At 42.7% G+C, this 26,176-nt stretch overlaps 1 protein-coding gene across 4 annotated transcripts in view; it reads left to right on the top strand.

Moving 5' to 3' along the window:
- The window catches only part of ate1 (arginyltransferase 1), a 46,640-nt gene extending 30,003 nt beyond the window's left edge, over nt 1-16,637 (top strand). For all 4 annotated transcript variants that reach the window (XM_026309042.1, XM_026309040.1, XM_026309041.1 and 1 more), the window contains 2 exons: nt 10,784-10,904; nt 15,838-16,637. In XM_026309042.1, the coding sequence (XP_026164827.1) occupies nt 10,784-10,904; nt 15,838-16,016 (300 nt within the window). In that variant the 3' untranslated portion in view covers nt 16,017-16,637. The remainder of the gene's footprint in view (nt 1-10,783; nt 10,905-15,837) is intronic.
- Nucleotides 16,638-26,176: the final 9,539 nt, after the last annotated feature.

Genomic DNA, 26,176 nt, shown 5'->3' with positions numbered 1-26,176 from the left:
CCACAAAAAACTGAAGGAAGTCATTACACAACTCAACAGAAGCTTCTAAGCAAGTAGACTGTGGACCATGAAAAACAGAATCAATAGTGTTAAAAAGCACTCGTAAGTTGTGACAGTTTGAGGAAATGAGATTTGAGAAATGTAGCCTTCTGGCCTCTTTAACAGTGTTCTGGTAATTATTCCAGCAGTCCTTCCATATTTGGAGAGAAACTTGCAGTTTGTCCCTTCTCCACGTACGCTCAGCCTTGCGACACTGCCGCCTGAGAGCTCGGGTTCCATCGTTGAGCCACGGGTCAGATTTTGCTTTTGGCCGCTTGGTCATAAATGGGGCCACAGAATCCAGGACAGAGAGACAGGAAGAATAAAACCAGGTAGTTAAGTCGTCACAGTGAGCTGAGATGGAGGCAGGTGGGGGACCAAGGCACTCGAAAGCAGCAGAAAAGCAACCAGCAGAAGAGGAGTTCAATGCCCGGCAGCGTCGAGCAGGAGCAGGGATTTTGACGGTGCGGGTGGAAAACCCCACCTCAAATAAAACCGGCATATGATCGGAAAATGCTGGGTCGCCAATCTCCAAGTTGAGTACGGGCAGGCCAAAAGAAAAAACAAGGTCCAACGTGTGGCCTTGTTTGTGTGTAGGGCCAATAACAGACTGCACCAAATTAAAAGAATCAGCAATATTTAAGAAGTCCTTCACCAAGGGTTTATCAGGGCAACACACATGAATATTAAAATCTCCAAGAATGAGGACACGGTCGTAGTTCGGCATAATCTCGGAAAGGAAGTCAGAAAAGTCATATAAATACTTATTATATCCAGGAGGCCGATAGATGACAGCACACAGCACAGGATTAGACCGACCGATTTCAATAGCGGCCAGTTCGAAACTGTGAAATGTAGATATAAAGGAAGGCAACTTACATTTAAAGTCCTCCTTAAAAACAATCGACATACCTCCTCCTCTGTCTGATGTCCTTGGAAAATTAAAATAGCCACAGCCAGGTGGCAAAAATTCAAAAAGAGCCATGGAGTCTTCGACTGTAAGCCATGTTTCAGTCATACAGAAGAAATCCATGTTTTGAGAAGTGACAAAATGTCTGAGTATAAAAGATTTATTAGTCAGTGATCTGACATTTAGCAAGCCAAACCTGGTGGGAAATAGATTCTGGGCCTGAAGTCCAACAGCTGGCGGGGCACGGGGCAGTAGCCTCAGGTGTCGAAGATTTATTCCACGAGGGCGAAGACGGGGAGCCGCCAGATACCGAAACTGAGGCCCCTCGTCCTCCAAGAAACCCGCAACTGGAACCAGACAGCCGCAGGTCGGGCCCAGAAGGCGCCATGACACACAAAACCGAGGGGAACGTCCACATCCAGTCCCGGAGGCAGTTGAGGCACCACACAAACCAGCCCTCGATCGCACCAACCAACCCGCACGACATCCGCGTCTCCGTCTTCGCCCCCTAGGTGGGAGCATGCGATGGCACAGGTAGTACGGTGGTCCGGAAAACAGCGGAGGCAGCGGGTTTTGTCCACAACCGTCAGACAACAACACTTCACGGGCAGCCGATCGGAGATTTAGTAGTGTTTGACGGTCATAGACCAGGACCGACGTGATCATTTGAGGGTAATACACTAAAAATATTAACATAGCAGACATGAGAAGCGAAAGACGGCCAGCCATACACAGCGGCGCCATCTTCAAAAAAATGTTTGAGTTGCATGCATAAAGTTCAGCTTGATGTGGTTATGTGTATCTCAGGTACACTTCTGGAGATGTGAGGCTGTGGGATACGCTGCACTGGGACTCACCAGCCTCGTACCTGAAAACTAACAGCCTGTCAGCCAACACAGACCCCAGACCACATGCTAGTCACGTTCAGGTCTGCAGCTGCTTATTGGCCTGAAATCTCATGCAACTCATTTGTAGCTTCTTTGGATAGATTGTAATAACTTTTGAACAAACACTGAAAGCACACATCTGCACATGACAGGAGTGTATGTAGGCACAAATCAAAAACTGACCAGAATTCTGGCACCATCAAGACATGTTTCAATAATCTTATGTCTGAATGCAACGATGGTTTATATTGTTTTACGCTTCCTTATAGTGCATGAGGGCGAGTTTAGCGCTTGATGTGATCTGCATCGGGAAGTTTATCCAAAATCATGAACAAGCACATTAACCTTCACTTCAAATCACTGTATTCTATCCTGCAATAACTTCACCATCCCACTTCAGGAGTTTCCAATTTTTCTTTTGGACAAAACAGAGTAAAAGATCCATGCCACGTTGTAGTGATTTTCCATCTCTTCACAAAGGTGTGCGTGTGTGTGTGTGTGTGTGTGTGACCAGTTGTCTGTGCCAGATGCATGTAAGCACTGAGTAAGCAGACTTTGATGAGAACAAATGAAGCACTCACCCACTTGGCTTTACCAATCTGCAGTACCTGGTCTTAACAGATGACGCACTTTTCAGAGTGGCATACATTTACACAGACACACACTCGCAGAATGCACACACAGACAGGATGCCCAGTTCTACCCACTTGGTGAGGGGCTGAGAGAGTTATATGAAGAGGCGCTTACTCTTGTTATTGTTCACAGTGAAAGAATGTCTCGGTCTGAGCCCAGGAAACCATTAAATTTTCCACAGAGAGAGGGAGAAAGAAAGAGTGAGCAAAATGAGTGAAAGGAGGAGGAAGAGGACAGATGGAGAGAAAAAAAAGGGAGTGACAAAATGTGTGCCAAATGAGAAAAGGAGGCAAGATGAAAAGAATTATTTGTTTCCCGGCGGTACTTCACTGACTTTTAAAGGGCCTTTTTCAGCAGCTGCACCTCCATTCTCTTTCAGTCCATCTCTTCCTCACCCATAAACAACAAACACTGACACAGGGCTGGTCAGTTTTCTAGCGACAGCCAGCAGTTTTCCACATGGCCAGAGCTTTTTTAAAATTCAGTAGACCTGAAACAAATCCATCCAGGTGTAAGCCACCGTGTGGAATGGTATGGTGGGATGCTTCTAAATGTTGGTTTTCACTCAGTTGCTGCACTTCAAATGTTTGCCTCAATCATTGTGAACCTGTGGGCTTTTCTATCACCTGCTGCATGAGCTTAGTTCTCATGACATCGGTTAGATGTGGCAAAATGCCTGCCAGGTCGGACATGTGCGCTGGACCCTGTTTTCGCAGAACACCGTGATACACGCATTCACACACAGATGTTTTTGAAAGTTAAATAAATGAACAGTGTACATTAACATAATGAACTCCCTGAGTCTCCTCTCCAGGTACGCAGCTGCAGGTTAGGACATGCAAAAACGCTCCAAGCCACAGATCTTAAGCCTCTGTGTGCATGTTATTTTCACTGAAGCGGCCCATTCAGACAGCGTGCTATGTGTACGTGTGTGCCCTCACGTTCTGTGTGTCACTTTTTGTACATCTGGGTAGATTAACAGTGACAGTGAGAGAGTTTGAGGCATCTAGAGTTGGGTGTTTTCCCACTGAGGTCCTGACCCCTGCGCACCATTCTACAGTACACATTATTTTAATAATATTTTATTTGCTTATTTATTCTTTGGGAGGTGTTGGATTTGTTTTTTTTTTTTTTTAATGTATTTTGTTATTGCATGGAGCTCAACAATCAAAGATTATAGTCCTTTGATAGAGTACTGAGAACGTGTGCTGTGAAGAGCAGGGTTTGTGTGGTACTGTGAGTTTATGCTTCACAGGTCCTACAGGTCCAGGCAGTGCAGCACAACCGCCCCTTTTTCTCCTTTTCCCTCTTTTTGTTTCTTTTCTTCTTTCAGCAACTGTTCAAGAAGTCAGCCACCATGCTGGCTGGGATGAAAGATTGATAGAGAGGGAAGGGACCAGACTGAATAAACTTTCAACTGATTTATTTCAGAGATAAAACATGGCAACATATTTTGTTCATTTGGTATAATGTTATTGCTGCACTAGAATGATCCTGTTTCTCTAGTTGTCTTAACTGCATGGTTAGATGCCCTAAGTCTCGAAGCTCTAATAGAGGGGGTGTACAGTGTTTTACAGTGTTTTCATGTTCAAACTAATGGCATTTCTCTGTGTTTACTGTCATGTTTGTGTTGCTTTGGCTGTCACTCTTCTGTGTTTTTAGATGAAACAATATTTAGTCAGTTTTAAAAGGTGTTCTTTTTTTTTTGTTTTTTTATATAACTTTGTCAGGAGCGTTACCATACAACAGTCCTCATAATAGAAAACCCATGCCCATCAAAATTAGCTCTAACCCAGCCAGGCCCATTTTCACCCTCTGTGAAATTTATAAGCGTACCCCTTTCTGTGCCTTCCAGCTCTCTCTCCCCTCCCCTCTGTCTTAAATTGGGGCCTTTCTGACACAAACACTGTTGTTTGATTTAGCTCGACAGGAGACCACCAACAGTGTGCCTCTCAGCAGAAACATTTGTTTAAAATTTTTGATAATTTCTCTTCTCTTTTATGCCCCGTCATCTGATATTTTTTCTGTCCTGCTAGGGTTGTGTTTTTAACAAATCATTAACAGGCTACAGCGAAGGGTTTGGGGGCAGCCGCTGCTTGGTACCCCCTAGGAGGAGCGCTGACAGAGTGAGGGTCTGAGGGAGCAGAGTTCAAGAGGTTAGGTCAGATGATTCAGCCTTTTTGCTGGTGAAAGGACAGAACTGGGTGAAGGCAGTGTGGCAGGAGGGTAAGAATAAGGGGGAGGTGTGAAGGTCATGAGGGTGAAAATGAGAGTTTAGAGATGGTGTCACGCTGAGCACATCCAGAGCCCTCTAGCTGCCAGCCTGAGGTGTTTGCCTTGCCGTTAACTTCACCACTATTTATTTTCAAATCTGCTGCAGCTGCGCCGCTTTGTCTGAAACGCCTGGTTTCTTTTTGTGTGAGAATGCATTCAGATCTTTGATAAGCACTGCTGGAAGGAATGAGCTGGTCTCATAAATGCAGTTAGACATCTATTTAGAGTGCGGGTGGAGGGCTCAGGTTTGGTCTTGCTCTTTAAGACAGAGGTGAAGTTTCAAGACCAAGATTAGGGGCTGTGGCTCTGATGGTAAGTCAGTAAGCTGTGGTCTGTGTTAGATGGGTGCAGCAGCATGCCTGCCCATAAAGACCAGGGGAGATAAAGAGATAAAAGTGCCCAGTTTGTGAGCTGATGCCCATAAAAGTTCTGCCACTCATTCTCAGGGCTCTGTCGAAATGCGATCCTGTAAAAATATTTTCTCCTCATTAACCTGTCATCCATAGAGCCGTGACGCATAGCCAGGCGAGGGAGTGCTGGGATAGAGTGGAGGGGATTGGGTGAGGTTGTCTAGGGACCCCAGGGGGAGCCTTGCCAGCCTGGATGCTTTACTTAAAGGTTGTCCTGTGGTAATGTGTTGAGAACGGTGAAAGGCCTTCATGGGCCCCCAGTGTTTAAACAGCAGTTAGTGTAAATCTCTCCTAATGCACATGGCAGACATGTTCAGGGCACTGGACACATGGACCTCAGCACACACACAAATACATATGTACATATTGTCACAGATTGTAGTGAAAGTGTGTCTGTGTGGGGCCAGTGTTCTGAGACGCAGCTTGTTTGGACATGTCTTTCAATGGTTCTGTCCTTGGGTCCTGCCAGTTTGCCTTTTAATGTTATTTGCCTAGCTGCATGTGTGTTTGTGCGAGCTGTGCTGTTTATGTGTGTCTGTCAGCAGCCATGCCCCCTTGTCTGTGCTGAATGTGTGTTTCAGCAGCCTTAAGATGATAGAGAGTGGGCTATTGAGAGCTGTGTGTTTGAGCGAGAGTATGGGTGTAGGGATCAGGGCCTGTGTTTATTGGTTTTTGACTAGGATTGGCTGAATGCGCCCCTGGGTCAAAGTGCTGTCCTGGGCCAGTCTTGGTTAGGTCTTTCTGGCTCTATGTCACACTAGACTTCTTTGTATACCCCCAGAGCTCAGGCTTGTCCTGGGTGGCAACCAGATGAATAACATACTGTGAAGATACTACATGATATAGTGACTGCACTTGACTAGTGGGGTTATAAATCCCTTTCTTTCTGAGTATTTGACCAGTATGTATTCCCGACATAAAGTCCTATTCACCATTGTGTTCATGCTTGACCTACAATGTTATAAAACAGGCTGCTTTTAGTGTTGCATGTTATTGTTGGGTAATATATTTTTGCCAGAGTCAAACAGAGCAAGGTCTAACATTAGTGACCTCATCTATTCTGTGACCAGCCTTACATCACACTCTTGGAGCCACTCTGTCTCACACTGAAGTAGGTGTTCACTAGCACTGTGCAACCTACTGCTGTTTCCTGTAGAGATTTGAGCTGGACCAATACTGTTAACAAGAACAGGCTCATGGAGATAGCATTCAGATATTCTGCAGAGTGCAAACACATATACACGCACACATCAGTTAGGTGGAGGGTGGGTGAAAACTCAACTGGAGAAATGAGCAGGAAATCAGCAGCAGATGTGGATGTGAACTAATGCACACTGAGGCAGGGAAGCCCTCTTACTAGGACACAGAGTCCACCTCCTATCTTCTGGTCTTTCCTCCAACAAGCCTGAAAAAGGATCAGTCTAAACCATGACACTGCATTGAGAATGCAAAGCAACAAGTGATCTTACTGTAAAAAAAACGTTTCTCTGTAATGCAGCATATGACAACACCTTCAGTCCCCCTCAAATCAGCATTTCCATGTGTTTTATAATATGGTGAATAAAAAGCAGGAGAAAGCTCAAATGAGAACATAGGAACAAAGGAAAAGAATAATATTTTGCAGTATTCACTTGTGTTGTGAATACTGCTGTTGCAGATAGAATGTTCAATTGATAAAATTGCTAATTTGCACATCAACCTATATTCAAAAACCCATTATGACATTTTTTAAAACTGAAACTAAAAAGCTCTCATTTCCAGAATTATTCAAACAGTTGTTGCACTCCAAGTTTTGGATTTTCAATATTTGCTAAGACATGGTTTAACTTAATCATAAGTTAGTGTAGACAGATGGGTAAAAGGCAGGTTTTTACAACACAATAAAGTGCAATAATTGAGTAGTGTGAATACTTTATCTTCTGAATTCATTGTAAAGGTCAGTTAGCTTCTTGTATATTTTCACTTTCAATTTATCTGTAATTTCTTTGTCAATCTAGAGGTTGAGTCATGGCAGCTTTGCTTCTAGTAGCTTCATCAGACTTGTACCCTTTTACATCAGATGCCTGCTTTTGACTTAGGCAGGGAGTTAGAAGAGAAGCACGAGACACAAGAGGTGTATGTTTTCATCAGGATTTCTTGGCTGCAGCGAAGCACTTGATTTATGGGTCTGATTAATTGCTTTTCTTAACAATCACAGCGATGTCCCGAGTGTCGCCACCTATTTTGAGATGTGTGAGAAAACAAGACAGCAGGGGTGGAAAGGGTACAAAATTAAGGAAAGGAAGAAGGAGACAGTTCTGTGTTTGAGTGGTTGGGTTAGTAATAACGCTGACTCTGACAGCAGGGCCCCTATTAACTGTACTTGAGTGAAGTCTGTGTGGCCTGAAAAGAATGAGTGATGATGTGTCATTAAGGGGCTCAGGGTGATAATAGATCTGCAAAGTATTGTGTAACATCGTGTCAAGCCCTGTGGAGATATGGGTTTTATTATTTCAGATGATTGAGGTTGCATAATTGTTTGCACTGGGACAGTTTGTTATTCAAATGAGGTTGAGTAATCTTCTTCTCTGTCTTGTTAAAGTTGAGTTCAGTGGGAAAGCTGCATTGTCAAAGATTGCTTTTCTATGAACAGTGACCTCTGCACTTTCATTAACAAGCGCACAGCATATCTGTCAATTTAAATGCCTGTAGATGATCCTATAACTTGTAAATATACACTTTCCATTTTAGGCTTCTCTCCATTAATGTGTCTGTACTGCTGAGTACAGCCCTTTATTTCTCCCCCCCATGTCTGTTTTTTTTCCCTCTGTCTACGTAGCCACCTCCACACTATTTCTGTCTTTCCAAAGTCGTCCCTCTTCATCCCCAGCTTCCAACATCCTCTTTCAGTGCTGGGCCCCTCCATATTGGCACTGAGACCGCTCCTATCACTTCAATCAACCCGCCTCATTCCATGTCTTGGTGACGTTAAATACCATTCCTTTACTCATCTGCACCTAATTTTCTGCTGTCCCTCCCCGTCACAGCAGCCAAGTTTATCTGCTGAAATTTGTGCTTGTTCCCTTCTTTCTCCACTCATTCTTTTTCCACCCTCCAACTCACCTTCTGTCTGTCTAAACATCCCTTTCAGAGGTTGTCACTGATCACCCCCACATCCTTCAGAGCATGTGGGCATGAAAAGGAGGGATGGCTGACGACAGATTAGCTGGTGTGAGATGCTTTAAGCTTTAGAAAGGGAGGTACAGAGTAGTACACAAACTCTCTGTCTATCTGTCTGACAGATAGACCGGAAGATGGATAGATAGAGATATAAAAATAGATATACACCCACACACATTATTTGTGGCTGTTCACTGTCACTTCCTGTGGCTATGTGCTGAGCTAAGAGCCTTTTGGCAAAATGGATTTGTGGTAAGAGTCTATTTCATTTCCAGCTATTAGATTGGTCACACTCACTCTTCTCTCTTACAACTCTAAGTTTCAGGAAACCATTACTGCATTCTCTGTTGGTCTAAGTAACTGTTAGATAACGAGATTGATGTGCACTGGGCTGAAGACAAGCCAAGGAAGCTGCAGGGGTAGTGGTGAATTACAGGGCCTTCAAGCCAACCTGGGAAGGAAAAAAGAAGAGAGGAGATAAAGAAAGTCAGTGGTGAGCTCAGTCTTCACTTTCAGTCCAATAAAGAAAAGTAGCTGACAGATAGATAGTGGCAAACCGAGCCTCTTTCTTCTTTACTCTCTCCTCTGTCCAGACCACTAATAGCTGTGTCCTCTCATACTCCTCATCCCTCGCTGTCTCCTTTTATCTTTTCAGAGGCAGAGTTAGGGAATAGTGCCTGTGCCATGATCACACTCTGGGTCTTATTATGGTTAGACAGGCCTATCTTTCCATTAAAACGTTGCAGCAAAGGACTGGATATGTCATTTGGACTGTAGAGACAAAACAAAGGCTTGCATGGAGAAATCAGAATCCACTTTTTTTACGTACCCACTAACATACAGAAAACACATAAGCTTTTCTTTTTCTGTGTCTATCTTTCAATCTAAAGTATAACCACTCCATTCACGCCTCTGTTTCTGCTCTTTCTCGCTTCTACCCACCCCCCAAAAGTATGTGTGGCTCACTGTGTCTGTACTGCTGAGCAGGTGTGTGTGTGTGTTCTCCTTACAGAGGTGTGTCCCACTGCAGCGTTGAATGAGTGTATAGACATGAGGCAGAATGTGAGAGTGGGGAGCTGGCTGTGCTGACAGTTGGAGAGGGCTGTAGGTTGTTGGGACATGGAGGGCATCCGATCGATGTGTGTGTCCATTGCAACTAAGGATACACAGCATTCCACCACCATCCATCTGTTAGCAGAAGCACTTAAAACATCTTCAAGTCTTTTGCTTCACTCTGAGTGCTCTGTCTCAGATCTAGTATGTTTTCAGTGACTGTGTGAGTTCAGTGATACATTTTGGCCATTCTCTTGTGCCCCTTTATGGATTAGAGGAAAAAGATGACCACAGTTGTAGACCCCGCCTTGAGGGGAAAGAAGGATTATGAGTGCATTCCCCTTTTCTTCAGGTTGTAATTTTTCAAAGCCATAAAGCGGGCTAGTTCGCTCTCCTGACATCCTATGCTGCATGTAAAAACCCGCAGCATAGTTTCCATATAGGCCCACCAGCAGATGGGTTCTGGTCAGGGTTCATGTGTAGCACCAGCATTTTTTTCAGGGATGCAGTTTCCTTTGTTTTACTTGAGTTCCTTCTGACAACAGTTTTTTATTTTGAATTATTTTGTTGTTGTAAGTTTAATGACCCACCACTTTTGACCTCGGTTGTGTATAAAATGTGTTGAAATGCGTAGAGTCTTTGTCCTACAGTTTAATGTCTTGTAAACTATAAAGGTTATTATATGTGTTGAGACAGTGCAACAGACCAGTGCAGGCGCCTGCTTGTTTACAGATTGATCTCAGCAGTTTGTATTTGTTTGGAGCCATAAGATACAACACAGCGCCCTGATAATGGAGTGCCCCCCCCATTTCTGTTCATTTAACCCCACACTTAATTGTTTTTTTTCTTGCCCTGCAGCTGTTTTTGTTCAGCTTGGCTTACCTTCCATCCAAAACGTTAGGTCAAACACAGACTTGTACCCTTTTCACAAGCACACGTTACAATACACTGGTGTGTTTACATTTTCTGCTCGATGTTGCAGACGACATAACACTCCTGACGCTGAAAAGCATAGCATAGAGAAGCAAAAATTTAAACAGAGCAAAGTTTGATCCAGGTCTGAACCCTCATCCTGACCCAGCGGTCAGTTTACAACTTGTTGAACCTTTAACCATAAAGTGTCTCTAGTGTAAATGTGTAAGAATTATGTTATAATGATTCATTTCATCCTTGATTTGTATGTCTGTTTGTTTTTAGATTAAGTTGCTTATAAGGTGTCAGAAGATACTTAAGGCTGAAAAAACTAAACTCAAAACTACGATATGTCTAAATGGCTTGTTTTGTCAAATCAAGAAAAGCTATGAGTTACTGGATAAAGTATTGAAATATTGTCATTTCCTGGTCATCAGTTAATCAGTAACAATGCATCCTTTCAACAAGAGGTGTAAACGTCTAACTCTCTCCTTTTCAATCCCCAGGGCCAATACCAGCCTTCAGACCTCCTGTGCCCAGAGACCTATGTCTGGGTGCCAATAGAGCGATGCGTACCCCAGCTCGAGAACTCCCGCTATGCCCGTTTGAACCAGGATCCTGATGCAGGTACAACTGTGCAACACTCCGCTCTACTATTATCAAAATTAATAAAGAAATGAAGGAAACAGGATTTCTTCACGTGTAAGTGAGCTGTGTTCTGCTTTCATCCAGAACATACTGTTAACCAGTTACCAGTGAACCTTGCATTGTCATCTGATTCATTTTCACTGTGCTGACATAAATGGAGGGCCAGCAGCTCTGATCACAGCCCCCCCCCCCCCCCCCCCCCCGCCCGCATGAGCCTTCAGATCAGTGTGGTCTGAGGAGAGCCAGTGCTGTCATTATGGAATGTATGTTGTCTTAAATAAATAGTGATATCAGCCATAATAAACCTCATGCAGAAGATAGACTGGCAGACAGCCATTGCCTGGACTGGTGGGGTTTATTGATGGGGCCGGAGAGAGCATGAGTGAGTCTAAAAGTTTCGAAGGAAAAGTTTTGAATGATTTTCTGCATAGGTGTAAAGCCATCTCATATCTTAAATGTCTCTGTGCTCACTCTTCTGTGTTAGTTCAGGGTTTGTTCCTTTGGTGGTCTATGGTGAATATGTAATGAATTTTCAACAGCTCCCATGTAAACCAATCTGAATTTGAGCTGAAAGACATTTAGGCTCTCACAGTCCAGTGGATATAATACTGTGCAGAGCTAAGAAGGTAGGCGTACCTGTCAGGGATTTAAAAGACCATTAGTAGACTGACTAGTTACAACACCGCAACCAACAATTAGAAAGTGGTAGTTCTGAACTCTTTCTGTCAATCATACCAAGTATTTTTAGGTAGACACAAATTACTGGGGACAAGGTGTCAGTGTCAGAGATTTTCACTGTGGTCAGAGGATGTTTTTATGTCTGTGGATTTTGTGGTGCCTCCGTTTCTGCATGGACTGTTGATCTTGGACATCTTGGACTGGACATTATTTTGTGCCTAGTTGTCCAAACACGGTGTCATTACATTTTAGTGCTAACTCCCTTGATGGTTAGCTCTCAGGACTCTTGCCAAGCTGTGTGGTTGAACTGTGGCTAAAGATGGTCTCTTACAGACTAGTGGTGTGACCTCCCCAGAAATATGCCCAGTGGTCAGTCACTAAGTTGGCCTACAGCATGTCATCATCAGGTTAGCAAATTGGTACAATGTTGAGGCTTGTGGCCGAGTCCTAATTGGCAGTTTGACAATGTGTGGCTTGTTTTGGCTTTGAAAAAACATGGTGCAATCAGTTTTAAATCCTTGGGAAGTCCTGTCTACATATAATTTTGTGGCAATGTCCTATGTATGTTTAAGGAAATAACTAATCATTACAGTTTCATTTGTTCAGCTGCAGTGGCCATTAAAGTAAGATGTATGTGAATGGATACTTTAAATACTACTAACACTGTACCAAATGTAGCCATATAATCAGTGTTTTCAAGATGGTGGCATCTTTCAAACCATTTGCACAACAAATCAGAACATTTTTTTGTAATTATCAATTGATGATCTTTAGAACCTGAAACTGAATCAGAAGTTTATGATCTAAAAGTATTATATATATATATATATACTATAATTTAATGGTGCAGAAAATGGTTTAAGAAGTGACTACAGTCACCAAAACTGCTAGAAAAGTTCTCATTAAATCCAACTCAGGCTTGAACGCTGACCCTGACCCTGGGGTGAACAAGGACTGGGGTGCTGGATGTGTGTTTAGATTGTAAGGCTAACTGGGTTATAGAGCTGTCCTAATGAGGTGTGTAAGGACAGCTAATGTAAAGTTTACATAACTCTGTCCAAAGCAGGCTCACATTGATTACATGCTTGTTGCTGACACATCAAGGGCCCTAGGACCTTGATGTAGCCTCTCACAAATGTACATACAGTATGTATATGTACACACACACACACACACACACACACACACACACACACACACTCTGCACACTGTGTACCTTCTCTCATGTACATGCCTCCAGTAAAGTATCTATAAAATGTTTAAAATAGTATTCACATTTTGTTAGTCATACATTTGTTTCTCAACAAGCCGATCGACTCAGATCCACCGTATGTGCTGTCAGCCAAGCAGTCAGCACCCACCCATTACCTCAAAGCCCCCTGCCCTCTGCTCTACATTTCTGGCTTTTCCAGTAGAGAGAGCCACTTAGCACGACTTTTCACTAGACTTTCTACTCCTTTGCCTGACCTGTGCTAATGTTTCCATTCAGAGGCAGTAAGTAAACATCACTCATCTCTTTCTTGTGTAATAATGCAGGTTGTTTTTTTTTTTTTTTGTTTGTTATTTTTTTTTCAGACTTGTTGCACTTTTACCACTGTGGAAGAACCTTTACCTTATTTTAAGAACAATAATAATGATAATATCCTTTATTATACAGCTGAATTCTTTTTTTTTTTTTTTTAACGTGGAGGTCAAAATTCATGGTCAACTACAGAGCTTTGGGGTCGGCTGGGTGGATGCATACTAACACAGGGTCTTGAATCCAGGTCCTTCTGTCAAGTAGTAGCCTTCTTACTCTCTACACCATCATTTTGGCCTCTTTCTTTTCAAACGTCAGCCCTATTTTGGATTTGCAACATTGGGTCATAGGAAGTGGTCATAACCTGATGGCCTGTCATTGACCAGCGTCCGGTGTTAAGCAAGTGTTTTGAAAGTCCGGGTGGATGGGTTGAGAGAGAGGAGCGTGGCGAGGTGTTAGGGCCCCTAGCCTCAGCCCTGACCCTCTCACTCCCTGTCCGACCCTCACCACTCCTCTTCCCCTTGACCCTTGAACCCCGACCCAGAGGAGCTGTGACCTCAGAGCGACATGTCACTGAACGTCCGGTGGGCCTGACGGGAACAGGATCTGGAACTGCTCAGAATGAGCAGGGTTATTGATGGAGGACAGAGCGAGCGAAGAAGAAAAAAGAAAGTTGTTTATGTGAGCAGCGGATGTTTGGATTGCATAGAGTGGAGAGAGCAACATGGCCTCTGCTGAGTACTACTGCTGAGGTTAATAGACATCTCAAAGCTGCTTGCTGCTATCCTTTTTAATCTGTAAAACGTTCGCCACTTAATATCTTCAGTGGGAGAGTGGTGCTTTAACAGTGTCACACACTGCAGTGGACAAGTGTAACTTTGTGTAACGGTTGTCTAAGGAGGCTGTCACTTTGATGAAGAACATGAGACACAGTGTGTAGGAGGGCAACGCTGAAGGCAGCTGAAGTTATTAAGGAAGCAGCTAACGTTTAAATAGTCTCTGTTTTCATCCCTGCAGGATGCATTCATTCTTCACTGGACCAAAATGATGGTCATGTGAAAGTTGTTTACATCTTTTAAGACCCATTTCCACACATGGCGAAACTTAACATACTGCTGGTTTCCTCCATTTAAAAGTATGCATCAAGTGTTCTTCAATTACGTGACTCAGCAGTTTTTAGAGAAGGTGGAAAACACAGTGGTTAGGGCATTACTGAGCAGGGAAATGAGCCTAATAAATAAAACATGACTCCACAGTGTGGTTTGAAGATCTTGAAAAATAAAATATGAAAAATACCTTCATAGTGTTTGAGCTGTGTGAGAACCTCAGGCTCTCTCCTCTCTTCTCCTCTTTTCTTTGCCTGTGCCAGTTGTCGTAGTGATACATGAATAGTTGGGACAATCGCTGACATATACAGCACTCAAAGACCATGTGAGTTCCTTTTGGGCTGCTATCCTGATATAACCATAGTCTATCCTAGTGATCCCTCCAGGCCTATGATAGTTTAACTGAGTTTGAGTCTCTTATTTTGCTCAAAAAAAATATCTGAACAACATCCCACACACCAGTTGCCAGTCTGTTCAGTCAAAGTACACCCTACAGCTCCTCTTCCAGCTCCAACACTCAGATTAAAGGGAATAATCAGATAGATGAACAACTTTGCAAATTTCCTGCTCCCCGCTTTCCTTTTGATATCTGGTATAGGAGAAGAGGACCTGTTTGTGACTTAGTTGTGCAGTTCCTTTCCTCTGCTTTCTTGTTTTGCTGGTTTGCTCAGATCACATGTAGAGATCCTTACTAATCCCAACCCTAACTCATTCCTGTTTGACTGATGTGTTGTCATCAGCATGGGAAGCCACTGTTAGTCTCAGCAGCCTGGCCCGATGTTTCTTTTCATCTGCTTCCTCTCGGCTAGGCCAGACCATGATTGCTCCAGACAGGACAGACTGATTGGATATACTATTGTATGTTCTTTGAAGGCACAGTATAAATTTTGCAATTTTGACATTTTGCAAAGGGAGCGCTTGGTGAAGACATGGAAAAAAGGAGAGAGTTTTAAGAGGCAAGAGGATGAGATGAGATACTTATGTTCCACTGAATGACAGCAAATCTTATTTCTGGAGCGGGAATATGATTAGCACTCATCAATGGATTTTGGGACCAACCTACATTGACAAATTGTGTGCAGTGTAAGTTGGCTCAGTTGGTATTCCCTGCTGTGCTGCTCTTTGCATGTTGTCCTTGGCTCAGCCTCTCACTCCTGGAGGTGGTTTTACTGTCAGAGCAAGGGTCATCGTTTATCACCCTTTTTTCCATCTGACTCTCCAGAGGACCGTTTTTAGCCACTGAACATGCAAACTTCTGAGATTAGCTTTGTTTTCACTGGCCTGATGAGAACTGGCAACATATGACACAGGACCTTCAGTAATGAGAAGCTAAGTTTGGCAAGGCAGCAGGGAGCAAGGCCTCATAAACAAGGCCAACTAACTAGCCTCCTCTCGCACCACCATGTCTCCAGGTTTAGGGTGAACTGGTGCTTTGGGGGGAAAAATACTTTCTACTCCTCCAACAACTTCTCGGAATAGTGGTGTATTCCTGCCAAGTCACTCAGAGGTTAACTCAAATGAGTGAGGGAAAACAAGGATGGTGTTTATTGTGCTTAATGTGTCTACACTGGTCTTCATTATGTTCTCATGTGTGCCTGTTTGTGTCCAGGAGATGCCCGGGTGCTGAAGGATGTGGGCAGAGCACTGGTGCTTTACAGACGGACCGTCATGGCCTATGCAGCCTACTCCCGCAAACGCAAGGGCTCCAGCGATGAGACGGAGGTGCAGCAGTATGGCCGCTTGGTTGGCCAGGACTGTGCTGAAAGGATCTTGCTCTACCGAGCTTAAACATAGTGTCACTCCACTGCACCTTTATAAAACACACCTCTCAGCATCTATCTGTCTGCTTCTATTCATGTGTGTCCTCACTGTCTATAACTACAGAGCCTGAAACAACACAGAAGTCACGCTCTATTCACTATTCATTTGCTAAATGTTAAGTTGATTTTAATCAAGAAATTCTGCAGCATCCATTCTCAGTTGTCTTATGCATCCTGATGGTTGATTTGACTCCCCACAGGGGTATTATTGCTTTGAGTTTTTCGTGCCACCCTCGATCCTGTGTGCTTATGTAATGATGCTGTAAAAGATGTTCAGCTGGTGCCAGCTTTCCTCTGGATTGACACGGGTTTAGATTTAGGTCAGCACTGCCCCTCAAAGTACATGTTATCCTTTAAACGCCCATTGATTTTGAACGTGGTTTTTAGTTGCTTACATTGCATTTCAAAAGTTAAAGCTGAAACTGCACCACAACATTGTAAAGATTTGCAATCACTGAGTTTAGGTAAAACAAAGAACTCCCTGTTTTTACTGTCACTGCCTGTTATATTTATAGCTTTATTTGCTTTTGTTTTATTGATGACACTGTTATTTTTGCTTAAAGCAAATAAAGGGGGTGTAAATTCCCTGCTTGGACTTTGGATTTTTTATATCGTACAACCCTGAATCCACAGGCAGTAGAACAGTGGGAACAGGGCACTAATATATCAAGAGCCCTCTGGCTGACACATATTGTGTACACAGTTTCGTAAGCTTATGTCTCCCAAAAAACAATCACACTCATACATAAATGACTGAGCCTAGTAACAGATGTTACATCTACAGTATGAGCTGGAGGAACACATGCAAAAAGCCTCTTGGCCTCAAGAGCATTCCAGCTCTGTGCCAGGCCAGAGCTCGGCTGAACCAAGAGAGTCTAGGTGGTGTCAGGCAGGCTTCAAGTCTTAAAGCACAGTCATACAAGCCTTAACTACATATGGCACCGGTAAGATTTTAATGCTACTTCTAGTAGTTACAATACATTTTGATGCTTCTAAGGTGCTTTGGGTGATTTCAGCAAATTTTAAATGGAAAAGTACAAGTTACTGGAGGTCTCAGTGCCATCAACATAAAACTGTCTTTGCAGCCTCATACCATAAGTTAGTTAACTTAGCTATTGAACAGATACTAGTTGCAAAAGAACTGGATGTAAATGATATATTCACAGTACATTGCCTCTGTGCTGTGTATTTCAAGTGTGTATTTTAACCTTTTGAAGTAAAACAGCACAATTTAGAAAGACCACCTCTTTGCTGGTGGGGGCACTTATCAAGAGGTGGCAAGAAATGTGTCAAGAAAGAAACTAATGTACATGGAGGTTTAAATGCAGGTTTCAAACCTGAGGAAAGAAATCCATTCAACGTGTTTATCAAACCTTAAGCATACAATCATACTTGGGAAGTAACACTGAATGGAAAAAGAAAACTTTACCAGACACATTTAAGACATTTCCTTCAGCAAGAAAAGTTTACAGTTATGCTAGCATCCATGGTTACAGTGAAAGTATATTGTGATGTTTGATAATAGTTACTTTATCAACTATGTGCCCAATGTTATGATGTGTTGTTTGTCTCCTCAGAAATTACTGCTGTGTCTCCACACCAAGCAAACAAACCACATGAATAATGGCAGCAATATGTTAAGATGTGGAGTAAGTAACAACAGTGGTGTGAAGTTTGGAAGAGATAATAAACATGCCATTTAGGGCAGTCCTACTGACACTTTTTCTATTATTATCTCATCATTTGCAAAGGCTAGTGAAGATACATTTAATCCTTCAGGTACACACAGACCCAAGTCAGTCCACATTAGTCTTTTTCAGGAGTAGCTAGCCAAGTTGTACCCAAGTGGGTAAACATCCTCCTCCTCAGTAAGCTCTTTCTTTTGCCTGCTGGACAACTGCAGCTGATGGTTAGAATTACAGACTCAACACAGGCTGGTGTCAGCTCGACCCTGGACTAGAATTGTATTTTTGTAGCAGCTCGGCTCTCCAGTACAGCTACCTTTGCAACAGATTCAGCCAGTCCGCCTGTCTGCGCTCGGGTCTGAGAGTCGAGAGAGTCAGTCTCTGTAGTTTAAACTCAACCTGTCCATAAAGAGGAGCCTCTGTCCTCAAGAATTAGAACGGATTGACAGGATATTCTCCAAGAAGGGAGCACTGAAGCTGGCCTGTGGCCATGTTGGATTCACTGTTTCTCTCCCACATTAGGCATGCTGTCCTGCAAATTTAAAGTGCACACACACACATACACACTCACACTCCTGGCACTGTCATGAGTAGTTAGTCTTGGTGGATGCCATACGTGGGGATATGTGCCAGTGCCGTGGTGGCCCCCTTTTTTGTCAAAACAAGTGGCCTGGACTGGTTGGGTGTTTTATAATGAGTTCATAATGCTGCATTACACAGCATGGCAGGGGTTGGCCATTACCTTTATACATAATTGTGTCACTGCTCATAATTCTTATTAACTATGAGGTCTGTACTAACCACGCTCTGCTGCTGGAATACTGTTCAGCCAAAGGTCAGCATTCAGAGAATAAAGAGGCCTGAAGAGAAGTCTTTATTTTCATTTCAGACCTGAGCCATAGAGATTGTTTAAATAGTCTTTATGGTTTAATTTAGGATGCATTGTGCCAAATGGGTGGAGTGTGTCACACTGAAAAATAAAGAAACTAAAAGCTGGGTAAAAGATTGTACAATTCTTTTATAAGATGAGTTTGCTTACACTTAAAGTTGCACACTGTAAATACAGTGGTGTGAAAAAGTGTTGGCCCCCTTCCTGATTTCTTTGCATGTTTGTCACACTTTAATGTTTCAGATGATCAAACAAATTTAAATATTAGTCAAAGATAACACAAGTAAACACATCATGTGGTTTTTAAATGAAGGTTTTAATCAATAAGGGAAAACAAAATCCAAAACTACATGGCCCTGTGTGAAAAAGTGTTTGTCTCCTAAACCTAATAACAGATTGAGGGCCACCCTTAGCAGCAACAACTGCAATCAAGCGTTTGCGATAACTTGCAATTAGTCTGTTACTGCGCTGTGGAGGAATTTTGGCCCACTCATCTTTGCAGAATTGTTGTAATTCAGCCACATTGGAGGGTTTTCAAGCATGAACCGACTCATGCCACAGCATCTCAAGCGGATTCAGGTCAGGACTTTGACTAGGCCACTCCAAAGTCTTCATTGTGTTTTTCTTCAGCCATTCAGAGGTGGACTTGCTGGTGTGTTTTGGATCATTGTCCTGCTGCACAACCCATATTTGCTTCAGGTTGAGGTCACGAACAGATGGCCGGACATTCTCCTTCAGGATTTTTTGGTGGACAGCAGAATTCATGGTTCCATGTATCACAGCAAGTCCTCCAGGTCCTGAAGCAGCAAAACAGCCCCAGACCATCACACTACCACCAACATATTTTACTGTTGGTATGATGTTCTTTTTCTAAAATGCAGTGTTACTTTTATACCAGACGTAATGGGACACACACCTTCCAAAAAGTTCAACTTTTGCCTCGTCAGTCAGAGTATTTTCCCAAAAGTCTTGGGGATCACCCAAGATGTTTTCTGGCAAAACAGACAAACCTTCATGTTCTTTTTCCTCAGCAGTGGGTTTCGTCTTGGAACTCTGCCATGCAGACCATTTTTGCCCAGTCTCTTTCTTGTGGTGGAGTCATGAACAGTGACCTTAACTGAGGCAAGTGAGGCCTGCAGTTCTTTGGATGTTGTTGTGGGGTCTTTTGTGACCTCTTGGATGAGTCGTCACTGCGCTCTTGGTGTAATTTTGGTCGGCCGGCCACTCCTGGGAAGGTTCTCCACTGTTCCATGTTTTCACCATTTGTAGATAATGGCTCTCACTGTGGTTCGCTGCAGTCCCAAAGCTCTAGAAATGGCTTGATAACCTTTTCCAGACTGATAGATCTCAATTACTTTCTTTCTCAATTGTTTTTGAATTTCTTTGGATCTCGGCATGATGTCTAGCTTTTGAGGATCTTTGGATCTACTTCACTTTATCAGGCAGGTCCTATTTAGTGATTTCTTGATTGCGAACAGGGGTGGCAGTAATCAGGCCTGGGTGTGGCTAGAGGAATTGAACTCAGGTGTGATAAACCACAGTTATGTTTTAACAGTGGGGGGCCAACACTTTTTCATACAGGGCCATGTAGTTTTGGATTTTGTTTTCCCTTAATAATAAAAACCTTCATTTAAAAACTGCATGATGTGTTTACTTGTGTTATCTAATATTTAAATTTGTTTATCATCTAAAACAAAGTGTGACAAACATGCAAAAAAAAAAAAAAAAAAAGAAATCAGGAAGGGGGCCAACACTTTTTCACACCACTGTAAGTTAAAATGTCTCCAGTCATATCACAAAACTGTTCTCCTTCTATTTGCTGATATCTGCTACAGTGTCCCCATGTTGTGGCCACATGACAATGGCAGGAGGACCCACAAAGGAAAGAAGATGTGTCAGTGTGACATAGTATAGGAAGGAAAAGCATGTCTGAAAATTAAGGAAAATGAGACACATGATGCCTGAGGTTTTCCCTTTTTCCAAATCTCTAGTCCAAACTTGCATGTGGAATCATGTCAGAGAAATATGGAATAATATCCCTTAGCTGTTTATGTGAATGTCTGTAAATCTTATATGCGGTCTTGTTGAGAATTATTTGCTTTTGTGGTAAAAACTGTGTTTAGGAAAAGAACAGTTTTGCAGATTTTATCTCTTTTGGCTATTTATTTTCCCTTAAGGTGGGAACACAAATGCAGCCAGGCGATAGAGTGGAAGTGAATGAGTCATCCACCAGCATCCTCTGATCACATCTACACTATGTGTGTGTGTAAACCGGGGCTCTATGTGGCATCTGAAGGGACTATTACATGACAATGTCCTGTCCTGTTTGTAAATATGAAACTATGTGTGGGCAGTGAGCTGTTTGATCCCCCTCTTTTTCTGTCCTTCACTGAGCTAATCTTTTTACAGTACATGCAAGCTTCATTTCATCATACCCTGGGACAGAATGTAAACACTTCCTCTGCCCACAGTATGTTGCATGTGTCTTTGCATGTTTACTCTTGCTGGCCCTTGTGTATGTGGGCTGTTTGTTTGGATTGGCTCCCCATATGGACAGTGTGAATTTACAAAGTTTTCTTCTGAATCTCTCATGCTCTCTTCTCTATCAACCACTTCATGTGTGTACCTTTGTCTATATGTCTGTTGTTTCTTCCACTGTAATGTGGAATGTGTATTATTGGTGCATGTTTGCACTGGCAACCAGTCCAGGCCTCCTGGACCAGCGGAAGCTCCCAGGCCAGAGGAAAGGCTGGGATCCTTTGTGAACGAGGCCCCCCTGGATTAAGCGTATCGCACCCTAAATGCAGGCCTTTTTTCCTGGGGATTATCTAAGGGACAGGGGGGCGCCCTCTCCCACTGAGGCCTTGTCACCCAAATTCAACACACCATCACCAGACCTCTCCCTAGCCCCCTCGCTAGGATACAGGACATGAGGGGAGGCATTGTGCCCTAGAGACAATGCTAAAGTTATTAGTCTGAGTTATTAGTAGACCATAGAAAATGCATTTTGACATGGGGCTTCAAGTTGATCCAACTCGCTGCTGGATATAGTGAAAATATTCACAAGCATCAGGTTGTTGTGTACGTATGTTTAGACATTAGGAATTAGACTAAAGCTTACATGAAGTCGCAGGTACAGTATTTAAACCCAGATTTATTTACAAAAGCAAAAATCATTAGATGTCTGACATTGCTGTCAGAGTGATCAACAGTTTATAAAGATATAAAAGACACTATAATGAAGTCTTCATAACTGAAGTTTACACATTACAAACAGTAAATCAGCTATTTTTCTAATTTGTGTGGTTTTCCCAGGAGAAATGCCTACTGCTGGTGGATTGTATGTAGCCTATACTCAAGTGTCTCACATAAGGATAGTTTTAAAACTTATGGAATAAAGATGAGTTTTAAACTTGGATTTAAAGGCCTTTTAAAGAGTCGGACTGTCTGATGTTAGCAGGAGCCTGCATGGAGCAGACTTTTTAACTCTGTGGACAGTCCAGAGCCCTACAGAGAGCAGAGATGATGGGAGGGAGTGTAAGGTTTAAGGAGATCACACAGGTATGAGGGCATCTCCGTTCAGGATTTTGTATCTCATTAGAAGCACCTTATAGTCTGACCCAGTCTGGATAGGCAGCCAAAGGAAGGAAGCTAAAATTTGTTTAATGTGGTTAAAAATGGAAAGAAAAAGCATTCTGAATCGTATGACGATATTTAGAAAATATCCCAGTAGTAGAAGTAGTACGTAGTGTTATGAGATATACATTGTTCTTTCAGATAAATAAGATTTTTATCTATCCAGGTGAGTTTGATTTTCAATTGGTTTAGGAGAATACAGTGATCCATCACACCAAAGTCTGCAGTAAGATCAACTAAGAGAAACATACAAGTGGAATCTGAATCCATAATAAGGAGATGATCATTCAACACTCAACTTAAGAAGATTTCTGTTATATATGTGGGCTAAAAGCTGCTGAGACACAACTCTTTCTAGGAAGTTAAAATATAATAATGTATGAGCCACTGGCGTACATCCTCTGCAGAATGTGTCCTTTAAGTTATGAATATTTTAAATACATTTTACATCTTATAGTACTTTTGTACATTTATACCAGTAGGACCTTAATTGCGTATCAGGGGGTATGTATAAATAGTGAAACTGGTAACAGGAACAGATGTGAGTACATAAATTGTTATCACAAAAACATTTTTCGTATAAATTTGTGTGGCAATTCATCATTATCAGTTCTTTGTTTGACTACAAAGTTGAACCAGGGTGCCATGTGTGAGAAGAGAGCCCCTGTGGTCCTACGGTGCTGCTGTGCAGGCATGGAGGCAGAGACAGGGACTACAGGGAGGTAAATGTTGTCATCATATAAAACCTCCTCAATGTGTTGCCGCTTCTTTCTCTCTCTCTCTCGCCCCTACAGGTCTTTACCACATTAAAATCTCTCTTCTGTTTACCCCTTCATTGTCTCTCCTCCTGCTCCTCTGGCACCAGCCTGTGCATCTCTGTCTCTCTGAGGCAGTTATACATATTCCCACTGGCATTAGAATACTAATGTGTCAGTGTGAATGGAGTAAAGCTGTGGTGGGAGGCGACCCGCCTCTCAATATGTGCACTGTCTCTTCTGGGGAGCCTAAATCTTCTTTTGCTTGCTCTCTCCCTGCTGTTCTCTTAGCTTCAATCTAATTTAGCTCTGTCACAGAAACCTCCCACTCCCTGTCTCCTGTCCCCTCTATTTTCAATTTGATGTGGGAAATATATTTTTCCAGAAGTTAAGAACAGGTAAAGTTGAGAGTCTCAACCACCCCCTCCTAAACTCTCCCTCCCATTGTCAGCTTAGCCAATATTTGCAGAGCTCTAAATCTTCTAAATCTTTGCTTCTGCTGCTGTTATAGATGGGAGCACTTGGCATCGTCACGGCAACCTGCTGGGTCTGAGGGGGAGCTGGCCCATGGAGGAGAACAGAAAAATGTTTCTGTAATTAAGATTATAAAAATACTGATATTTATGGCCCATGAAGGCTACACAGCTCCAGCAGGGCAGGAGAAGTCATAGTAGCAAAACTGAATCCTTTTGACACACTTCTTCCTCTCTGTGTTGTTAATGATGTTATTTTTGGGGGAAATGTCATTGCCATTTTTTTTTGGTTTCTTTTTTTTTGTGCATCTCACACTCAAGTGTTTTTATTATTTTTTTATTTATTGTTTTGCATTTGTGAAGGTTCCAGGCTAATTTCTATGAAACTACTATAATTGCCTTTTCTGTGGAAACAAGATGGAAGTATTCACTCTTGTTCAGTTGCATGAGATCGCACCTCAACCCCAGTCTCTCATTCTTCACTCTCACCTGGCTTTTTGCTCTAAATGCAGCTGACCACTACAGCCTTTCCCACTAATAGCCCATAATGTCTTAATAAACCACTTTCCACTGGCAGCAACTGTTCTGATGATTACTCTTCACATTTAATGTAGGTTCTTAATTGAAAAGTGGTTAAAAAAGTATTTTGTTACATGTTACTGTGCATTAGAAATAATACAAACATTATATGGATCATTGTACTATTGTATATAGTTGATCCATAAATTAATATTTTCTTTGACGTGAGCAGCCTAATAGCCTACAAGCCTATCAGAATATAAAAATCACTAGCTTTATTTGCAGTGCTTCACGCTCTCTACCCCAAAAGTGGTACACAGCTGTACAGCTTCACCTCCCACTTAGAGAATCCACCATACATGAGTAGCCATTCCTGATTAGCCACACATTAGAGAAATGTCAGAAATGTTTCATGTGCCGTGTCTCGGCTCAACTGGTGCGGTCAGACGTCTGCACCGGAATGATAAATCTGGTCAAAGGGGACGCACTGCATGCCAAGGGGCCACTACTTGATTTGGATAACGAATCCTGAACTGGATTCTGCTAGTTTTCAGGTGCATATGTGGAAATCAGATCACAGAACTGAAATCAGTCCACCTTAAAGGACCACACTACCTGAACTCCAGCTGCCTGACAGCCCATGAGACCATCAAGCCATTTGCAGAAACACTTAACTGAACAAATATTTTTCTTTCTGGCAAAAAGTGGGCACAGGCCTTCAGCTGCCTGGCTCGGGACAGTGGGAGAGGGTGCGGCTACTGGTGGAGCTGCCATGTGTGGATGCATGAGGAAATGGGGACTGATGGGGCAGTGGAACACAGTGCGTTTCTCAAGTGGAGTGTGGAAAATACCGCAGTGGAAGAAAAGTGTTGCAGCATTTTTCATACAGTTTGATGATGTACAGTATGTGTGATATTATTTAGTATATATGGTAGTGGTGTGTTCATCGCCGCTGCAGTTAGGATGTAGATGCACTGCAAACAGAATAGGACCCATTGTTGGTAGACTGTATTATAATTTTATAATGTAGTAAATAATTTTGTAAATATGAGCGTACTCCCAAAAAACCACTAGAAATTGTTGTGAAACAATTCGAGTCTATTGTCAGTGTTGTGAGTTCAGGTAACTGCCAATACATCAATATAAACCAGGATTGTATTAAATACTTTGGTTGGTGTGGTTGGCTTGGACAGTGTATGCAGAGAGAAAATTCGTGTCTGGGTTTTGACTTTGCGGTTGCTACATGGCGCCCGTAAATCGAACCAAATAAAGACCGTGGCCAGAAATCATTCTCATTTCAAAAGCTGGAGCCTCAGAGCCGTACGGAGATAGAAAGAGAGATTCACTCATCCCAGAAATCCCCAGTGGCATGCAGCCTGGCCTGCTCTCATCCAGCCACTGTGGCCGCTGGATGGGGGCCCATCAGCGGCTCCCAGAGCTGATCACTCTCACAGAACACAATATGTTCCAAACTACTGCGGCTGCTGGATGTGCGTGAGTGTGCAAGCTTAAAGTGTTCTCTGCAGGTTTACTGTCGATTCGGCTGAGGCATGATTGGGGATTCGCTGACAATTCTTCATTCCAGCACTTATCTAGACCCAAATACATTATATTAAATAGAAAGATCCTTCTACTCTTTGACATTCTTCCATAAACTTAGGCGCCCATGTTCGTCTTAATGCTCAACGACAACAGCATGGACCAAAGTCTCTTTCAGCAGTGATTCAACAGAGATCTGCTCGGGTCAGCATATGAGGACGCAGTGAAGAAAGTTGTTGGCAGAGGGGATTTCTCAGAAAATATCCCCTCCTCTGGTTAGCAAGCCACAGAGCCGGGCTTTAGCCAGAGAACTTTGCTGAATGTGCAAGAAAAATGGTGTAGCAGATGAGAAAAGGGGAAGAAACATGTGCATAGCCATAAAAATTAAATGCAGATTGTGTATACAGTATATGATTTTTGTGTCACAAATGAAAAAAAGGAAAAGATGAAAAATGGCGAGAAATAAACATCATCGGGTTGGCTGGGCCTCTTGTTTCATTTGGCGGATTGAGGCTCAGCACCATTATAGCCCAGTCATTACCCAGGAATCCAGAGTTAGGGAAAAGAAAACCAGGCTTTTCCTTCCCTTTTTCCTCCTCTCTTCATCTCACCATTGAAATTCTTTCATTTCA

Source organism: Mastacembelus armatus, chromosome 15 (assembly GCF_900324485.2).
Source record: "Mastacembelus armatus chromosome 15, fMasArm1.2, whole genome shotgun sequence".
Lineage (NCBI taxonomy): Eukaryota > Metazoa > Chordata > Actinopteri > Synbranchiformes > Mastacembelidae > Mastacembelus > Mastacembelus armatus.
Note: the sequence above shows the minus strand (reverse complement) of the source record. Positions and strands in the feature narration are given on the sequence as shown.